The sequence below is a fragment of the Acomys minous genome, assembly GCF_964271855.1.
Source record: "Acomys minous genome assembly, chromosome: 9".
Classification (NCBI taxonomy): domain Eukaryota; kingdom Metazoa; phylum Chordata; class Mammalia; order Rodentia; family Muridae; genus Acomys; species Acomys minous.
Window position 1 is genome coordinate 85,699,579 of NC_140490.1, and position 15,909 is coordinate 85,715,487.

General features: G+C 46.6%; 1 protein-coding gene and 1 long non-coding RNA gene across 2 annotated transcripts in view; both read right to left on the bottom strand.

The window, feature by feature from the left end:
• Positions 1-494: 494 nt before the first annotated feature.
• On the bottom strand, positions 495-1,404 carry NFILZ (NFIL3 like basic leucine zipper; the record flags this gene model as incomplete). Its single annotated transcript, XM_084794665.1, has 1 exon — positions 495-1,404. The coding sequence occupies one exon, from the start codon at positions 1,402-1,404 to the stop codon at positions 568-570; it is 837 nt and encodes a 278-aa protein (XP_084650791.1). The 3' UTR covers positions 495-567.
• A 413-nt stretch (positions 1,405-1,817) lies between these two features.
• Positions 1,818-15,909, bottom strand: part of LOC311605100 — a 28,538-nt gene continuing 14,446 nt past the window's right edge. Inside the window, exon 3 of the long non-coding RNA XR_014781791.1 lies at positions 1,818-1,896. This is a non-coding gene — a long non-coding RNA (uncharacterized lncRNA). The remainder of the gene's footprint in view (positions 1,897-15,909) is intronic.

Consider the following 15,909-nt stretch of genomic DNA (forward strand, 5'->3'; position numbering starts at 1 on the left):
TGGGGTGGATAATTAGGTGAGTGGATGGATGGATGGATGGATAGATGGATGGATGGATGGATGGGTAAATGAGTAGGAAGATGAGTGAATAGATAGAAGAATGGATAAAAAGACATGGGTGAGTGAATGAAAAGTAAACACATATAAAAGATAAGTAAACAGATGGGCAAAAGGTGGTAAGATGAGTTGAGTGTCACAAAGATGGGTGGAAAGATGAAGGATGAATGGATGGATGGATGGATGGGTGGAAACAATCATTGGATGGACTGATGGGTGGGTGGGTGTTGATGAGTGAGGAGATGAAGAGATGAGGATAAATTCAGATTTTAGGGCTATATGATCCAATACGGGACTTCATCCCCTCTCTTCTTAGAGCTTGTCTAGGCATCAGAAGGTGGAACCACCCAGTGAGGGCAACTTCCTGCTGGATTTGTCCAATCCTAGTAACTAGTCAAAGTCAAACTGCCCATCCTTTACAGAAACATGTGCTCAATTCTGATCACCCCTTTGCAGGTCTGGGCCTTGCCAGGGGCAGCTCTCAGGGCTTCCCTGGCCAACCTGTCAACCTCAACATAGACCGTTTGAGGCCTGGGATTTGATGCGCAGCTTGTGAGGCAGGGAAGTCTGAGCTAGACCTTCAGACCTGTCACTTGGGACAGAGCTGGTCATACCAGGAGAAACCCCCATGGAATTCTCCGAGGATGTCATTGATATATCTAAGGACGCTGGGGCAATGGATCCAGTGGGCATAGATGACCACAGGCCACAACAAGGCTTGAGCTCTGGTCTAATTCCCACATGCCCGTCTAGGAAATGACAACCAAAGACAGCAGCTGGGAAGGCAGTGTGAAAGGTCCTGTCAACTATCCGGGGAATCAGAGGTTCTGACTCCTGCAAGAACCTGGAGGAAGCGGATAAGCCGGCCCACCCTTGAGCCACCAGACAGCCTGAGCAGCCTGAAATCCCAGAATCCACAGCATATGATTTGAACAGGCAGCCATGGGCACCGGGCAAAGGTAAGAATGAGTCAGCCCTTGAATGGGAGTCCCCAGGACTGGAAGATTTCCATAGCAACGCCTGCAAGGGCAACATCCTGGAACCACATACTGAAGGCAAAAGGCCAAATCGAAGTTTGAGTGCTTGCAGCTCAGCCCTTAGTATAGCGTTCTCCTCCAGCAGCACGGCCAGCCTGCTCTCGATAGCCACATCATTAAGACGTCGCTTTTCCCGGGACCGCTTGGCTGCCTCGTTATTCTTTCTCCGTTTCTCCCAGTAAGTTGTGTCCTTCTTCTCTTCTGGCATAAACTCCCTCTGCCGGCGCATGGCTGGACCCCTGCGAGTGACTCGTAGTACTTTGCTGGGCCCCTGAGATATGTTGGGGAGGCCCAAGCTATCCACATCCATGGTTGCCTCCGCACCTGGGGAAGATTTAAAAAAAAAAAAAAGCTTGTACCAGAGACCGGATGCTGACCCAAATGACTCCCATTCTTCTAATTGGCTGTGTCTACCAGCTCCACGGGAGGGTCTGATGGACCAAGGATTGGGCTGATGACAAGGACAGATCTATAGAGGGAAGTGATGAAGAGAAAGGGGCTGAGGGGAGAGGGGCACTGCGGAATGAGGCTGAGAACATCCCAGTCATCATAGAGAGGGAGGGAGGGTGGGAACAGGAAGATACAAGCAACAGGATAGCAATCAGGATGTAATATGAATAAATTATAATTAATTAATTAATTAATTTTTTTTTTAAAAAAGATGCTTGAGAGATGTCCCCTCAGAGGACACAAGTTCCTTCCAAAGCGTTTTCCTTACCCCGGAGAAGATCAGCTTATACAAGAGCCGTGTTGAGCCGTGTAATAATCTCAGATCCAGAGGAAGACAGGAGGAAGGATGTACCTAGAAAGAGAGAATGTGTGACCATAGAATTCCACTGGCCGAACCGTGGCTCAGAAAATGGCCTGGTATGGGCTGAGGAGCTGGCAAGGCTCTTAAAGAGCTTGCTGCGCAAACATGAGGGCCTGAGTTTGAATCTCTAGACCCCACATTCACGAAGCACAGTAGCACGTGTGTTTAATCCTAGTGCTCCTGTGGAGATAGGAAACAGGAGAATCCCTGGATGGTCCCAGGCCAGGTAGCCTAGCAGACACAGGGGCAGGACAACAAAAAGACCCCATCTCAAACAAAATGAAAGGTGAAGACCAACACTCAAGCCTGACCTCTTACGACCACAAGTGCACCATGGCAAATATGTGCGCTCGCTCGCTCTCTCTCTCTCTCTCTCTCTCTCTCTCTCTCTCTCTCTCTCTCTCTCTCACACACACACACACACACACACACACACACCACACACACACACAAATTATATCACACACAAAAAACATTCAAAATAAAATAATAAAAACAGTAATAAAAAATAATAATAACAAATGAATTATGTGAATTATGTCCAGATTGTAACTCACCATCCGTGGCCAGATTTTGACACCTGTCCACCCACCCAAAAACCCGTCTGTATATCAGGTCCTCCCCCACAACTGTCCATTCACTACCCATCACCTCACTTGTCACTCTCACCTCTCCACCTCCCAGGCATCCATTGTGCTTTACACGGGTATGTGTGTACATATATTTGTGTATGTGCATGTGCACATGTGGGCACATAGGCACATGTGTGTGTGGAGGCTAGAGGTCAACCTGGAGTTTTCCATCTTTATTTATTGAGGTTTTTTCTTTTAAAATGGTTAATTTTGTTTAATGTTGTGTATGTATGTGTGTCTATATGTGCATACGTGGATGGGTGCAGGTGCCAGCTGAGTCCAGAAGCGTCGGATCTCCCTGGAGCGAGAATGACAGGCAGTCGTGAGTCTCTAGACATAGGTGTCCTCGGTGAGAGTAATATATGGTCTGAACTGCTGAGTCATTTTTAAAGATTTGTTTTTATTGTTATTTGCATGTGTGTATCTGTGCATTTGTATGTGGAGGCCAGAAGTTATTACATGTCTTCTTCCATCACTCATCAACTATTCCTCTGAGACAGGAGCTCTCCCTGAACTTGGAGTTAGTGTCTCTGATGCTGAAAGCCAACCAGCCCTAGAATCCACATGCTGGAAGGAGATGAACCAACTCCTACTAGTTGTCCTATGACCGCCACATGTGAACTTTGGCATGTGAGTGCACACACACACACACACACACACACACACACAGAGAGAGAGAGAGAGAGAGAGAGAGAGAGAGAGAGATGTAATTTTTCTTTTTTCTTTTTCTTTTTTTTTTTCTTTTTCTTTTCTTTTTTTTTTTTTTTTTTTTTTTTTTTTTTTTTTTTTTTTTTGGTTTTTCGAGACAGGGATTCTCTGTGTAGCCTTGGCTATCCTGAACCCATTTTGTAGACCAGGCTGGCCTCGAACTCACAGTGAACCACCTGCCTCTGCCTCCCGAGTGCTGGAATTAAAGGCATGAGCCACCACGCCCGGCCAGGTGTAATTTTTAAAAAAAACATTTTAAGAAGAAAAAGGGAAAGAGAAAGAAACACACAGACTGTTATATTGGTGTACACCTACACTCTCAGCTTCTTGGGAGACTGGGGTGTGAAGATCACTTCAGCCCTAGAATTTGAATCCAGCCTGAGAGTCACAGCCAAAAGAACATCTCAAAAAACAAAATAGCCGGGTGTTTGGGGCACACAGTATGACTGTAACTCCCCACTGGTGAGGGAGAGCCAAAGTAGGCTGGTGATGAGTTTGAGGGCACCATGAGTAGCACAGTGAGACCTTGCCTGAAATAATCCTAGTAGGAAAGGAATCGGGGAGGTGGAAGAGGAGGGAAAGGAGGCAGAAGAAGGTGAGGGCGAAAGAAGAGAAAAGGGAGTAGCAGGAAGAGCAGGATGGAAGGGTAAGGAAGGAGAGAGAGAGAAGAAAGATGGGAGGCAGGCAGAGAGGGAGGGAGGGAAGGAAGGAGGGGGAAGAGAGAAGGAGAAAAAGGAGGTGGGGGAAGGGGACTGGAGGAGGGAAAGGGAAGAAGGGAGGAAGGAAGAAGAGAAGGGGGAGAAGATGAAGGGAAAGGAAAGAAGGAGGAGAGAAGAGAAGAAGGGAAGCAATAGAAAGCAGAAGGAAAGGGGAGGAAAGAAAGGGAGAAGTTTCAAAATACAAAAGGCAGCCAGACCCAGCACATGTTCCTTTAAGAAGCTGAACGTGAGAAGGTAGTCACACCGCAGACATGGGGACACTGTCAGGCAAGCTGAGCTGAGCAGTGGGCTCTCATACAAGCAAGCCATGAGGCAGGACAGAGCTCCATCTCACTGCTACGTCTGTCCCCTGCCTGAGTGCCTCCTAGCTGGGGATTGATCTGAGTCCTCAACCATTGGTCCTTCCGCCTCCACAGGAACCCAGATGCGGACAGCAGATAGCTAGACCCTTGTGCTTATTTAGAGAAAACGCAGTGTGGGTTGGGCCTTCCTGTGGTCATAGCAGGGGAACTAACAGAGAAGGACTGACCTGAGTTCAAGCCCCAAGACCTACACGGTGTGGAAGGAAAGAACTAACTCCCACAGGTAGCACATGCACACTATGGCTCACATGCGTGTGTGCATACACTTAAGTATTCAGTAATGTGATTTTTAGTATTTAAATATACTAGAATGGCATAGTGTTTTACAGAAAAAAAATAGGGTAGCTGTGCAGTGGTGATGCATGCCTTTAATACCAGAACTTGGGAGGCAGAGGCAAGTAGAGAGGCCAGCCTGGTCTACAGAGTGAGTTTCAGGACAAAGAAACCCTGTCTGAAAGAGAAAAACAAAAAACAAACAAAAAAAATGTAGGGTAATGGCGAGAACAACAGAATAATATATGTAATTGAATGTTCATTGACAATACTTAGTTAACAGGTAGTTGAGTATTTAAAAACAGCTAGTAGAAAAGATTTTAAACGTTTACAACACAAAGAAAGGATGAAAGTAGGGCCAGAGCTATGTGATCTTGTGGGTATGTGTGAGAGCCTGAGTTCGGAATTCAGAAAAGCTAGGTGGTAGCTACACACACACACACACACACACACACACACACACACACACACACGTAACCCAAGCACAGGATGAAGGCAAGAGAATCATCGCTGGGGCTTGCTGACTCTCAGCCTCCTTCTAGGTTCAGTGAGAGACCCTGTCTCAAAGCAGGAAGGGAAGGAAGGAGGGAGCAGGACAGCCAGCATCCTCTAGACTCTACACATGCACCTGCAGGCACACCACATACGTGAGTAGGCACCTACGTGTGCCCACATCCGCACAGGTGCACATGGGTGTGACAACAACCCCAAATAGATCATTACATAATGTGACACATGACTCGGTGGGTAATGGCACTTGCTGCCAAGCCTGATGACCCGAGTTCAATCCCTGAGGCCCACATGGTAGAAGGAAAAGAACCAACTCCCTCAAGTTGTCCTCTGGCTTCCACACACGTGCTGTAGCACATGCACACAAGCAGACACACACTAAATAAATATAATTTTAAAAGTGCAGTATACTCCACAGCATGCATAATTATTATTACCCATAAAGCACATACTTACTACACATCGATTTAAATATTTTTAATGTTTTATTACCTTTTCATTATTTTATGTGTATGGGTGCTTTGCCTACATTTAAGCCTGTATACCCCATGCTTCCCTGGTACGCATGAAGGCCAGAAGAGGGCATTGGATCATCTGGAACTGGAGATTTTACAGATGGCTATGAGCTGCCATGTGGGTACTAGGAACTGAGCCTAGATTGTCTAGAAGGGCAGCCAGTGGTCTGAACCACTGAGCCATCTCTCCAGCTCCTCAATTTAAATTTTTGATTCAAAGGAGAAGCAACTGATTCAGCCAGATCCGTGTTCTCTTAGCTGGGTGTTCGAAGGAAAGTCGGTCACCTCGGGTGTTTCCAAAGCCTTATATGCAAAATGGGAGAAACAGCAGTCCCAAAGCCACTGATTATATTCTATAATAAAATAGAAATATGTCTTAAAAGCCAGCATAGGCACTCACCTTAGTGGAGAACGTAATACTGCTGTTTTGATAAAAGATCATGTTGTGAAACCCTCTTCTAAATATTTATGTTTATACATAGAGTAGTGGGGCTCTCAGCCTTGGCAAATAAAGCTTTTTTTTTTTCAGTAAGCCACAATTAATTCGGAGTCTCGTAACTGACTAAACTGATGAGACTATGTCACCATTCAGTGCCAGCTTTAAAAGGGACATCTGTATCACACCACCACCAACACCACTGCCGCCAAGGCTCAGAGAATATTGCCAAAGAAGGGACCACAGGAATAAGAGAATACATAAGAGGGCTGAGAAGCTCTGCCTTCTGGGCGTGGCGAGGCAGCTGTGGTTCCCTGCACACGATCCAGCCAGTCAACATGACAGGATGGACAGGAGAGAGGCGCCTGAGGCCAGTCCCTTCCTGAGGAGCAGCAGGCAGTTAATGATGAATGGGAGAGGAAAAGTCGTTTCTTCAGTGTTGTAGCCACTGGTGAGCTACCATGAGCTAGTAAACACCTAACATCCAAGTTCATGCAAACAACCCTAATGAAGCTTAGTGAGTCATTTTTTTTTAAGGAGAAGAAAAGGAAAGGGGGAAAAAAAGACAGGAAGATGGCTCAGTGGGTTAAAACACTTACTAAAAACAGTTCAGTCCAACTCCACAAAGTAGGCCCCTACTTGTGCACCATTGTACACATGTGCACACATACCAAAAAAAAAACAGCAGTAAATAAATATTGCAAGACTGGTATTGGGCTGTAAAGTAATTAAATTTAAAAAAATAGAAAAAGAACAAAGAAAATGCATTTCTAAATTCCTGTTCCCAGACTCTTGTGTTATCTGTATATGGAATCAGGTATGCAGAGAGCTGGAGATGGGGAGGATAGAAATCAGTGAAGGAAAATAAATAAATAAATAAAAAGAAATCAGTGAAGAGGCATCTCTGGGACAGGGAAGGCTTCTGGGAGTCTATGGGAGTGACCCTGGCTGAGACTTCTAGAAGTGGGGAGTTAAGGAGCCTAAAGTCACCACCTCCTGTAGCTAGGTGGGACTTCCAGTAGAGGAAGGGAGACGCCAACCCATCCACAAAACTTTCAACCCAAAATGTGTCTTGCCTACAAGAAGTGTAGGGATAAAGATGGAGCAGAGATTGAGGGAATGGCAAACCAATGCCTGGTCCAACTTGAGACACCCCCCCCCCCGGGGGAGAGAACCAACCCCTGACACTATTAATGAAACTCTGTTATGCTTGCAGACAGGTGCCTAGCATAACTGTCTTCTGAGAGCCATCATCCAGCAGCTGATGGAAACAGATGCAGAGACCCACCGCTGAGCTCAGGGAGTTCTTTGGAAGAGTGGGGAGAAGGATAGGAGGAACCAGAGAGATCCAGGACCCCCCACAAGAAGCCCTACAGAGTAAACTAACCTGGGCCCAGAGAGACACAGAGTCTGAACCACCAATCAAAGAGCTAGGACTGGGCCTAGACCCCTTACACATATGTAGCAAATATGCAGCATGGTCAACATGTGGGTCCCCTAACAATGGGAGTAGGGCTGTCGCTGACTCTGTTGCCTGACACTGGATCCCTTTCCCTTGGCTGGGCTGCCTTGTCAGACCCTAGTAGGGGAGGATGCTCTTAGTCCTGCTGAGACTTGAGATGCCAGAGTGGGTTGGTACTTCTTAGGGTTCTCCTCTTCTCTGAGAAGGAGAGGGGGGGAATGAGAGGAATAGGGCATGAAGGTGGAACTGGGAGTAGAGAAGGGAGGGGGCTGGAATCGGGCTGTAAAGTGATTAAATGTAAAAGAAGAAAAAGAAAAAATATCTGTGGGTATCCTTGGAGATAGTACAACACAACTGTAACCATTCACAAGGAAGAGTCTGGAGTTCTGGTAAGGATGGCGAACCAAGCACACACTCAAACGCTCCATTCTCCTAGCACTGAAAACTCCTTAGAAAAGCCAATCTGAACTGGAGACCAAAGTTAAACCCATTCCCTATTACTCAAGGAAATGTGGGATACTCTGATACCCAGCGCATAAAGGACACAAACTCAGAAGACTCTAATCATCAAGAAATAACCTGGAGAAGACGACAGCTTCCTAGCTATATCATGAAGTTTCCACAAGCTCCCCAGCTGGAAGAATTTACATCCAAGGAAATACAGAATATCAGCCAGTCTTCAACGAACCTTACAATGTATCTATTAAGTAATTTAGAAAGACAAAGAAGGGTACAATAAAATGGATAAAGGGATAAAGGTGTTTTACCATGCAAGCCTGATGATCTGAATTCAATTCCTGGAACCCACCCAGAGGCAGAAAAAGAAATATTCTGACTTCCGTATGTATGCTATAGCAAGTGTGTTCACACATATAAATGTACACTCAAAACCAAATATTTCTAAAGGTAAAGGAAGAGCCACAGAGATGGTCCAGCAGTTAAGAGCACTTGCTGCTTTTACAGAGAACTTTAGTTCAGTTTTCAGCACCTTTGTTAGGTGGCTCCCGCTGCCTAGAACTTCAGCTCGAGAATATCAACACATTTTTCTGGCTCCTATGAGTACTCACACACATATGCATGTAAATGTAAAATTTCTTAAATATATCATTGGAAACAAACACTAAACAAGAACTGATAATTATGAAACAAAAATAGGAGAAACATTACACGGACAAAAGGAACCCATCAGGGTTCAAATAGCAAACATGACCTGATTAGCAAAAGAGAAAAACTGAGGCCCAGGATTATAGAAGTTTCCAAAATCACTAAGGGATTTTAGTTGTAAAGAAAGTACTAAAATCCTATGGGACCCATAGGTTGGCAACCGGGAGCCAAAACTTAACTCAAGGGCTGAGCCTTGAAGCCTTTCACTACACTCTAAGATTTATATTTTATAGTCGTTTTTTTTTTATTTGTGTGTGTGTGTGTGTGTGTGTGTGTGTGTGTGTGTGTGTGTGTGTGTGTGCACGCTACCGTGCTTGTGTGGGTTTCAGAGGACTGTCTGCTGAAATCAGGTCTCTCCTTCCACCAACCTGTGTCCTGGGGGAGCAAACAGATCATCGGATTTAGCAGCAAGTGCACTTACCTGCTGAGCCATCTCTCCAGCCTCTAAGATTTTTTAAAATGTAATTTTGACTCCCTCTTTTCTGATTCCTTCTCTTTCCTAGCTCTATAAGGTATTCTGGATGACTTCCAGAGGTCGGGGGTGGAGTGGCTGGCTCAGAAGCTAAGAGCACTGGTCCTTGCAGGGTCCCTGGGTTTGACTCCCAGCGCTGCCCACTTGGCATTCACAAGCATCTGTAACTCTAGATCCCGGGGCTCTAACACCCTCTTCTGACCTCAGAGGGCACCATGAACATATATTTAGTACACAAAACCTATACACAGACAAAACATTCATACACACAGAATAAAAGCAAACAAACAAATTAAGTGAACTCACCATCTACGTCCAAGACCTATACAAGATCAAACTAGCCAAAATCCTGGCTTCGATAGGGGAGGTACTCTAGGACTCTGGGAGAGAAAACTTGTTCTTTTTTTTTTTTTTTAACGTATTGCCACTTTAATTTCCCATGATCCAATGGGATCCATACGCATACGCATATGGGAAGCACTATGTATATTTAATGATTTATCAAAAAAAATTAAGTTTGGAAGGGCTCTATTTTGGGGATATTTAGGGAGAGTTTAAGGGGAGAGGTGGGCGTAGATATGATCATGATCATTGTATACATGTATAAAAATCTCAAAAAAAAAACTATTAAAAATGGGTTCCCACACAGGCGTTTTGAGAATAAAATGATGACCTGAATACGAGGGTGGTCTCCCGTGGAACACCTTAGAACATCCCAACCCACCTTTTTTCAGGTAAGGTCTCTTGTATCTCAAGCCAACCTCAAATGCTCTGTGCAGCTGAGGATCACCTTGCTGTCTTGATCCTGCTTCCGCCTCCCCATCCTGGGCTCACAGATGTTCACCTCCACAACTAGTTTAAGAGATACTTGGGCCGGAACCCTGAGATGTTGTACATTTGGGGCAAGCTCTCTGCCCACTGAACTCTATGGCCCATCCCCAAACTCTCTTCTTTGAGTCCAAAAGACTCAAAGGCAAGCATGAGGCTAGACGTCGTCCTTAGAAACCAAGTGGTCAACAGAAGAGAAGTTAAAACATTACACGGACAGAAACTTGAGAAAACTGTAGATGAATCAAATGACAGGAAGTGGGCTACCTCATGAATTCCCCACCCACATGTCCAAACAACAGCCACAGACGATGTCTGTGCTAAATCAGAGAGGAGTAGAAATGACCACAAACTCCCGTGGGTGGAAGATACCAGAACACAAGCACGGGGGTCGCTTGCAAGCCAAGACACATGTTCACAGTGTTGTGCACCTGTTGTCCCAGCAATGGGAAGGTGGAGGCGAGGAAAGTCAGGAGTTCATGTTCATTCACAGCACAACCCACAGCAGAACCAAGCCAGCCTGGGCGACGTGAGACCGTATCTCTGAGAGAGAGGCCCAAGAGAGAGAGGCTCAAGCAATCATATAGGAAACAGGCTCGCCCTTTGTCATGAACAAAAGAAATATCCGTTGGCACCATGAGATAACAAATTTTCCCACTGAAATCGGCAAAGATTTAGAAAATCGATAAAACGCGTTGCTATGAAGGATGCGGTGAGATGGGCACCAGGGGGGACTTAGACGGTGGCGATATAAATCACTTCCTGGCAAAGCAATCAAGAAATATGAAATAAGGCAGGGGAGATGGCTCCATGGATAAAGTGCTTGCTGTGTAAGCTTGAGTGACTGGGTAAGTGTGCGTCACTGTGTAAGCGTGAGTTCAATACCCAGCACCCACTTAAGATCCCAGCTTAGTAGTAGTATGTGCTCATAACCTTAGCACCAAGGAGGTGGAGGGATCCAAGGTGGGATCCCTGGAGCCCATTGGCCAGCCAGCCTAGCCAAATTGTCAAACTCCAGGTCGGTAAGAGACCCTATCTCAAAAACAATGTGGAGGGCTTAGCAAGATGGCTCTGTGGGTAAAGGGTTTTTTGGTTTTTTTTTTTTTAATCTAACCTGATAACCTGAGTTCAATCCCTGGGACTCCCACATGGGAAAAAAAAAAGGAAAGAACAGAGTTCCACAAATTCTCCTCTGATCTCCACACAAGCATCGTTGCACACTTGCCGTGACGTTCACGCCCCCCCATACATACACACACCAAAGACAAAAAAACATAAATGTGGATTTTTATATAGAAAATGTACCTTTATGGGGAGATGAGGAAAACGCTTGATATGTACCTCCAGCACCACACACAAATATGTGCACAAGCACATACCCTCCCCCCCAAAAAATAAACCTTCCACACACATGCACACACACACACACAGGTGTACATACATACATACATACACACATAATCAACAAATAAAATGTTTTGCAAAAAAAAACTTAACCTGAGCTTAAATATCATCTTCTACAGATAACATATAAAGACTGGCTCAGGTACCCAGATACCTATTCTAGCCTCCAAGAGAGTAACCAACTTCAGCTGTCACGTCAGCTTCACCCTAAGTCTGTCCCTCATCTCCACAGATCTACAGAGGAGGCACTGGGATACAGAGAAATACGGAAGGCACGAACTATCTGAAGAATGGAGGGCATACTGGGTGGGTGCTGATGCAGACGAAAGCTGCTTGCAGGGTCTGCCAGACTTTCCCAACTCCACTCACTAAAGCTGACCGAGACCAATGACTTCAAGAGATCAATACCTGCCTTCACAGCCAGCGTGCCAGCAGGGGTTGGAGTCCATCCTGACTCCCTGCCAGACTCAGGGGAAACAGGAAGGAAAAAGCCATCCCTTTCCTGACCCACTGTGTGGATCTTTCCAGAAGATAAGGGAGCCACAGGGGCTTATTCTCACGGCAATGGCCAGCCCAGCCCATTCCCTGGAAAAGCCTCAGAGCCCCCACAAAGACTGCACTCTCACAGGGTTCAACGAGCCTTGCTAGAAGCTCAGGGCCCTGCACTCTCGCAATGAGTGAGCCCCTGGCTTCACAAGAGCCTTCATCAAAACCCGATCTCTAAAACCGAGAGGGCTTGGTGGGAACTTAGATTTCAAGACGAAAATGCAAAGCACTGTGATACCTGGAAGAACCAACCTTCTTCTCTTCTCCCCTCCCTGCCCTTCACCCCACCACTACCAACCACCCAGAGGCCGGAAGTTGGTACCGCCTATGCCCAACAACCCACAAGCCCAGCTGAAGTCCTGAGTGCCAGGAACAGGCTCATGGGCAGGAAGTGGGGGTGAGCATGGGTGTCTTGTCAGACTCACAGCCCAATCCCTGCCTTGTCAGTGGCACACTTGGGCACAAGCCTGTGCACTTTGGAGCCTCAATTATTGCACCTGTTTTAAAAAAAAAAAAAAGGTGCAGGATTTATGCAAAAGTTAACCTGAAGCCAGGCAGTGTCCAGCCTGCGATCACAGCATTCGCTTCCTTATTTGTTGCAATGCTGAGATTTGAAAGCAGGACCTGTACATTCCAGGAGAGCACTGTAGGACCCAGCTATCTCCTAAACCTTGTTTTTGTAGTTCATTTTTCTCTCATTTTAAAAATGTATGTGTGACAAAAAATAATAATAATAATAAATAAATAAATTTTTAAAATTAAAAAAAAAAACTTCAACCCAAAATTTACCCTGCCTACAAGATGTTCAGGGATAAAGATAGCACAGATAGATTAGAGATCGAGGGAATGTCCAACCTGGCCCAACTCAAGACCCACCCCATGGGAGAGAGCCAACCCCTGACACTATTAATGATACTCTGCTGTGCTTGCAGACAGGAGCCTAGCAGAGTTGTCCTCTGAGAGGCTCCGCCCAGCAGTGTCTCAAAACAGATGCAGAGACTCACAGCCAAACAGGAGGGAGCCTTGTGGAAAAGTGGGGGGGAAGGAAAAAAAAGGACCTGGAGGTGACAAGAGCTCCACAAGGAGACCAACACAGCTAACTAACCAGGGCCCAGAGGGACTTGCTGAGACTAAAGCGACAGCCAAGGACCACGCATGGACTGGACCAAGGTCCTCTAGATGTAGCCGACGGGCAGCTCGGGCTTCATGTGGGTCCACTAGCAAGGGGAGAGGGGGCTGTCTCTGATATGGACTCTTCTGCCAGCTTTTCGATCACATCTCCCTTGCCAGGCCAAAGGAGAAGAGGACGAGCTCAGTGCTGATGGGACTTGATAAGCTGGGGTGGGTGGATGAGGGGGCTCCCCTTTTCTGAGGAATAGGGGAGGGGTTAGGAGGGGACTGAGAGGGGAGGAGAGAGAGGGCAACAACCAGGATATAAAGTGAATACATTAATTAATTAAAAATGTGTGTGAACGTCATAGTGTGTGTGTACGTCATAGTGTGTGTGTATACACATTTATGAGGGTGCCTCCCTCTCTCACTTCCCACCTGACTCCCTGGAGACAGAGTCTGTCACGTCACAGAGCACACAACACATCATTTTTCTGCCTGGCAGGTGAACAACAAGCCTCCAACACACCACAGTACTGGGGTTACAGGCACAAACACCTACGCCAAAATTTTTTACTGAGGAGTCAGACTCAGGTCTTCCTGCCTCCTCAACGCTAGGGTGTTTTTGTTTTTGTTTTACTTTTGGTTTGTTTTGGGGGGGTTTGTTTTGTGGGGGGGTTGTTTTAGTTTTTGAGACAATGTCTAACTCTGGCTGGCCTAAACCTGGCTCTGTAGAACAGGCTGGCCTTGAACTCACAGAGTTCTACCAGTCTCTGCCTCCGGAGTGCTGAGATTGAAGCCATGTACCACCACAGCCAACAATAAATGTATTTGTTAGTTTATAGCGGGGGGGGGGGGGGGGAAGCCATTTATTGGAAACAGAAGGAACTAGAGATTGTCAAGTTAAGAGAAACAAGCGGAGGCAGAAGAGATGTCTTAGTGGACGCATGTGCTCGGCAAGCAAGTGCCAGGACATGAGTTTGAATCCCCTGCACCCCCAACCTTGCGCATGTTCATAACTATCACTTTAGGGCCATCTTCAGGGGCTTTGGCTGCCAGCCAAGCTCCAGGTTCAGTAAGAAACCCTGTTGAGGGGAATAATGCAGAGAGTAATAGAGCAGGACACCCGAGGTCACCCTCCAGCCTCCGTGCGTACACCACACACCCCACACAAGCACAGAGAGAGGAAGAAGCCAGACTCAGAAAGAGAAGCACTTACTCAGCGTGCTTCCCCTCACACATGATCTCTGGATGTAGACGTATACATGGTATAAAAGAAGAAGAGGGAGACTGTGAGGGATGAGTATGGTGAGATATATATCCCAGGATTGTTGGTATGCCAAGGTCTCAGTGAAACCCACTGATTTGTTTCCTTTTGAGTTTGCTTCTAATTTCATTTCTTAGTACGCATGGGGCGGGGCGGGGAGGGTGGGCATATGAATGCATGTGGAGGTCAGAGAACAATTTTGTGGGGTTGGTTGTGTCCTTCCACTTGCAGATGTGTTTTGAGGAGCACACTCGGGCTTGTGCTTTGCACGCGCCTTCACCCGCTGAGCCATATAACTGGCTTTTGTTTTGTTTTGACATAGGTAGCCCAGTCTAGCCTCAAACTCACTATGCATCTGAAGATGACCTTGAATTCCCGATCCTCCTGTTTCTACCTCCTGAGTGTTTATGTAATGGGCATGATTTTTGAAGCCCATTATTTGGTACAATGAATATGCACTAATAAAAGAAAGTGTGGTGTATATGCAGAAAGGAATGCTATGCAGCCTCAAACAAAGGCTCGAGCCTTGTCATTGTGACATACTTATTTAATGTATTTTTCTGCCATGATAACTCTAAGGTCTGAGGACAAGACTGATTCCCCTGTGCCCTCAATGTGCCTGGCACACAGTAGGTGCCCAATAAGTATTTAATGGATGAGTGAGTGAGGGGGCTGAGAATATTTGGCTCTCACGGCACGCCTAAGACACGTGTCTAAGAAGAGAGGATCCCAGAGGTGCAGTGATTCGGGGTCACACCATTCATTGCAGCTGGGTTTGGAGTACAGTCAGCTGATACTCTCTTACAACTAATGTTAGGCTAGATCTGGGAGCAATTCCCCAAGAGCACTTTCAAGGCCAGAACACAATGCAAATGAGAGACTGTCTCAGGCTCTGGGACAGGGTTTTCAGGGTACAAGTCTAGAGCCCTGGCATGGCCTCAGGTGAGCACATGTCAAGGTCCTCCACTTTTAGATTGGGAGTCTGGAATGACAGGAAGACAGGGACAGAGTGGCTGTCCTAACCCCTGGGCTGCCTATGGGGTTAAATAAGTGGCCACGTGGTAGGTCAGGATTCAGTGCCCAGAAAGCCTTAGAACCTCAGCCTCCCTCCAATGAAACAGACTCAGGGGCCAGAGAGTTCCCTGTAGTCCCCAGTGCTTGCAATCATCCTTCCTTCCTCCCTTGCCCTCAAAATGATGCTCAGAAAAAGACTACCTCCCATTCCCTGCCCTCCCATGGAGAAGGGGGTTGCAGAAGGGATGACATCGTCATTCCTGCAGAGAAGCCTAGCTGTGCAACCAGGAACCTCAGAGAACAGCACCTGGACTCTGTGACCATCCCCCACACCCCAACATGCCTGCTGACGTCATCCAAGCCTTTTCTGGGTGCCTGGCACCACCTGTACTCAGAATTTTGCCGGCCTCTATCTGCCAGAGGGATCTTTACATATGCAATCAGATCGTGCCACTTTCCTGCTTAAAACCTTCAACGCATCAAAAATGTATTCGCACGCCCCATGTATGGGGCACCTCCAGGAATCAGATGGAGATAATTCTGGCCATGCTCCACCCATCCGGTTCCCCCTCACCCGTGCCA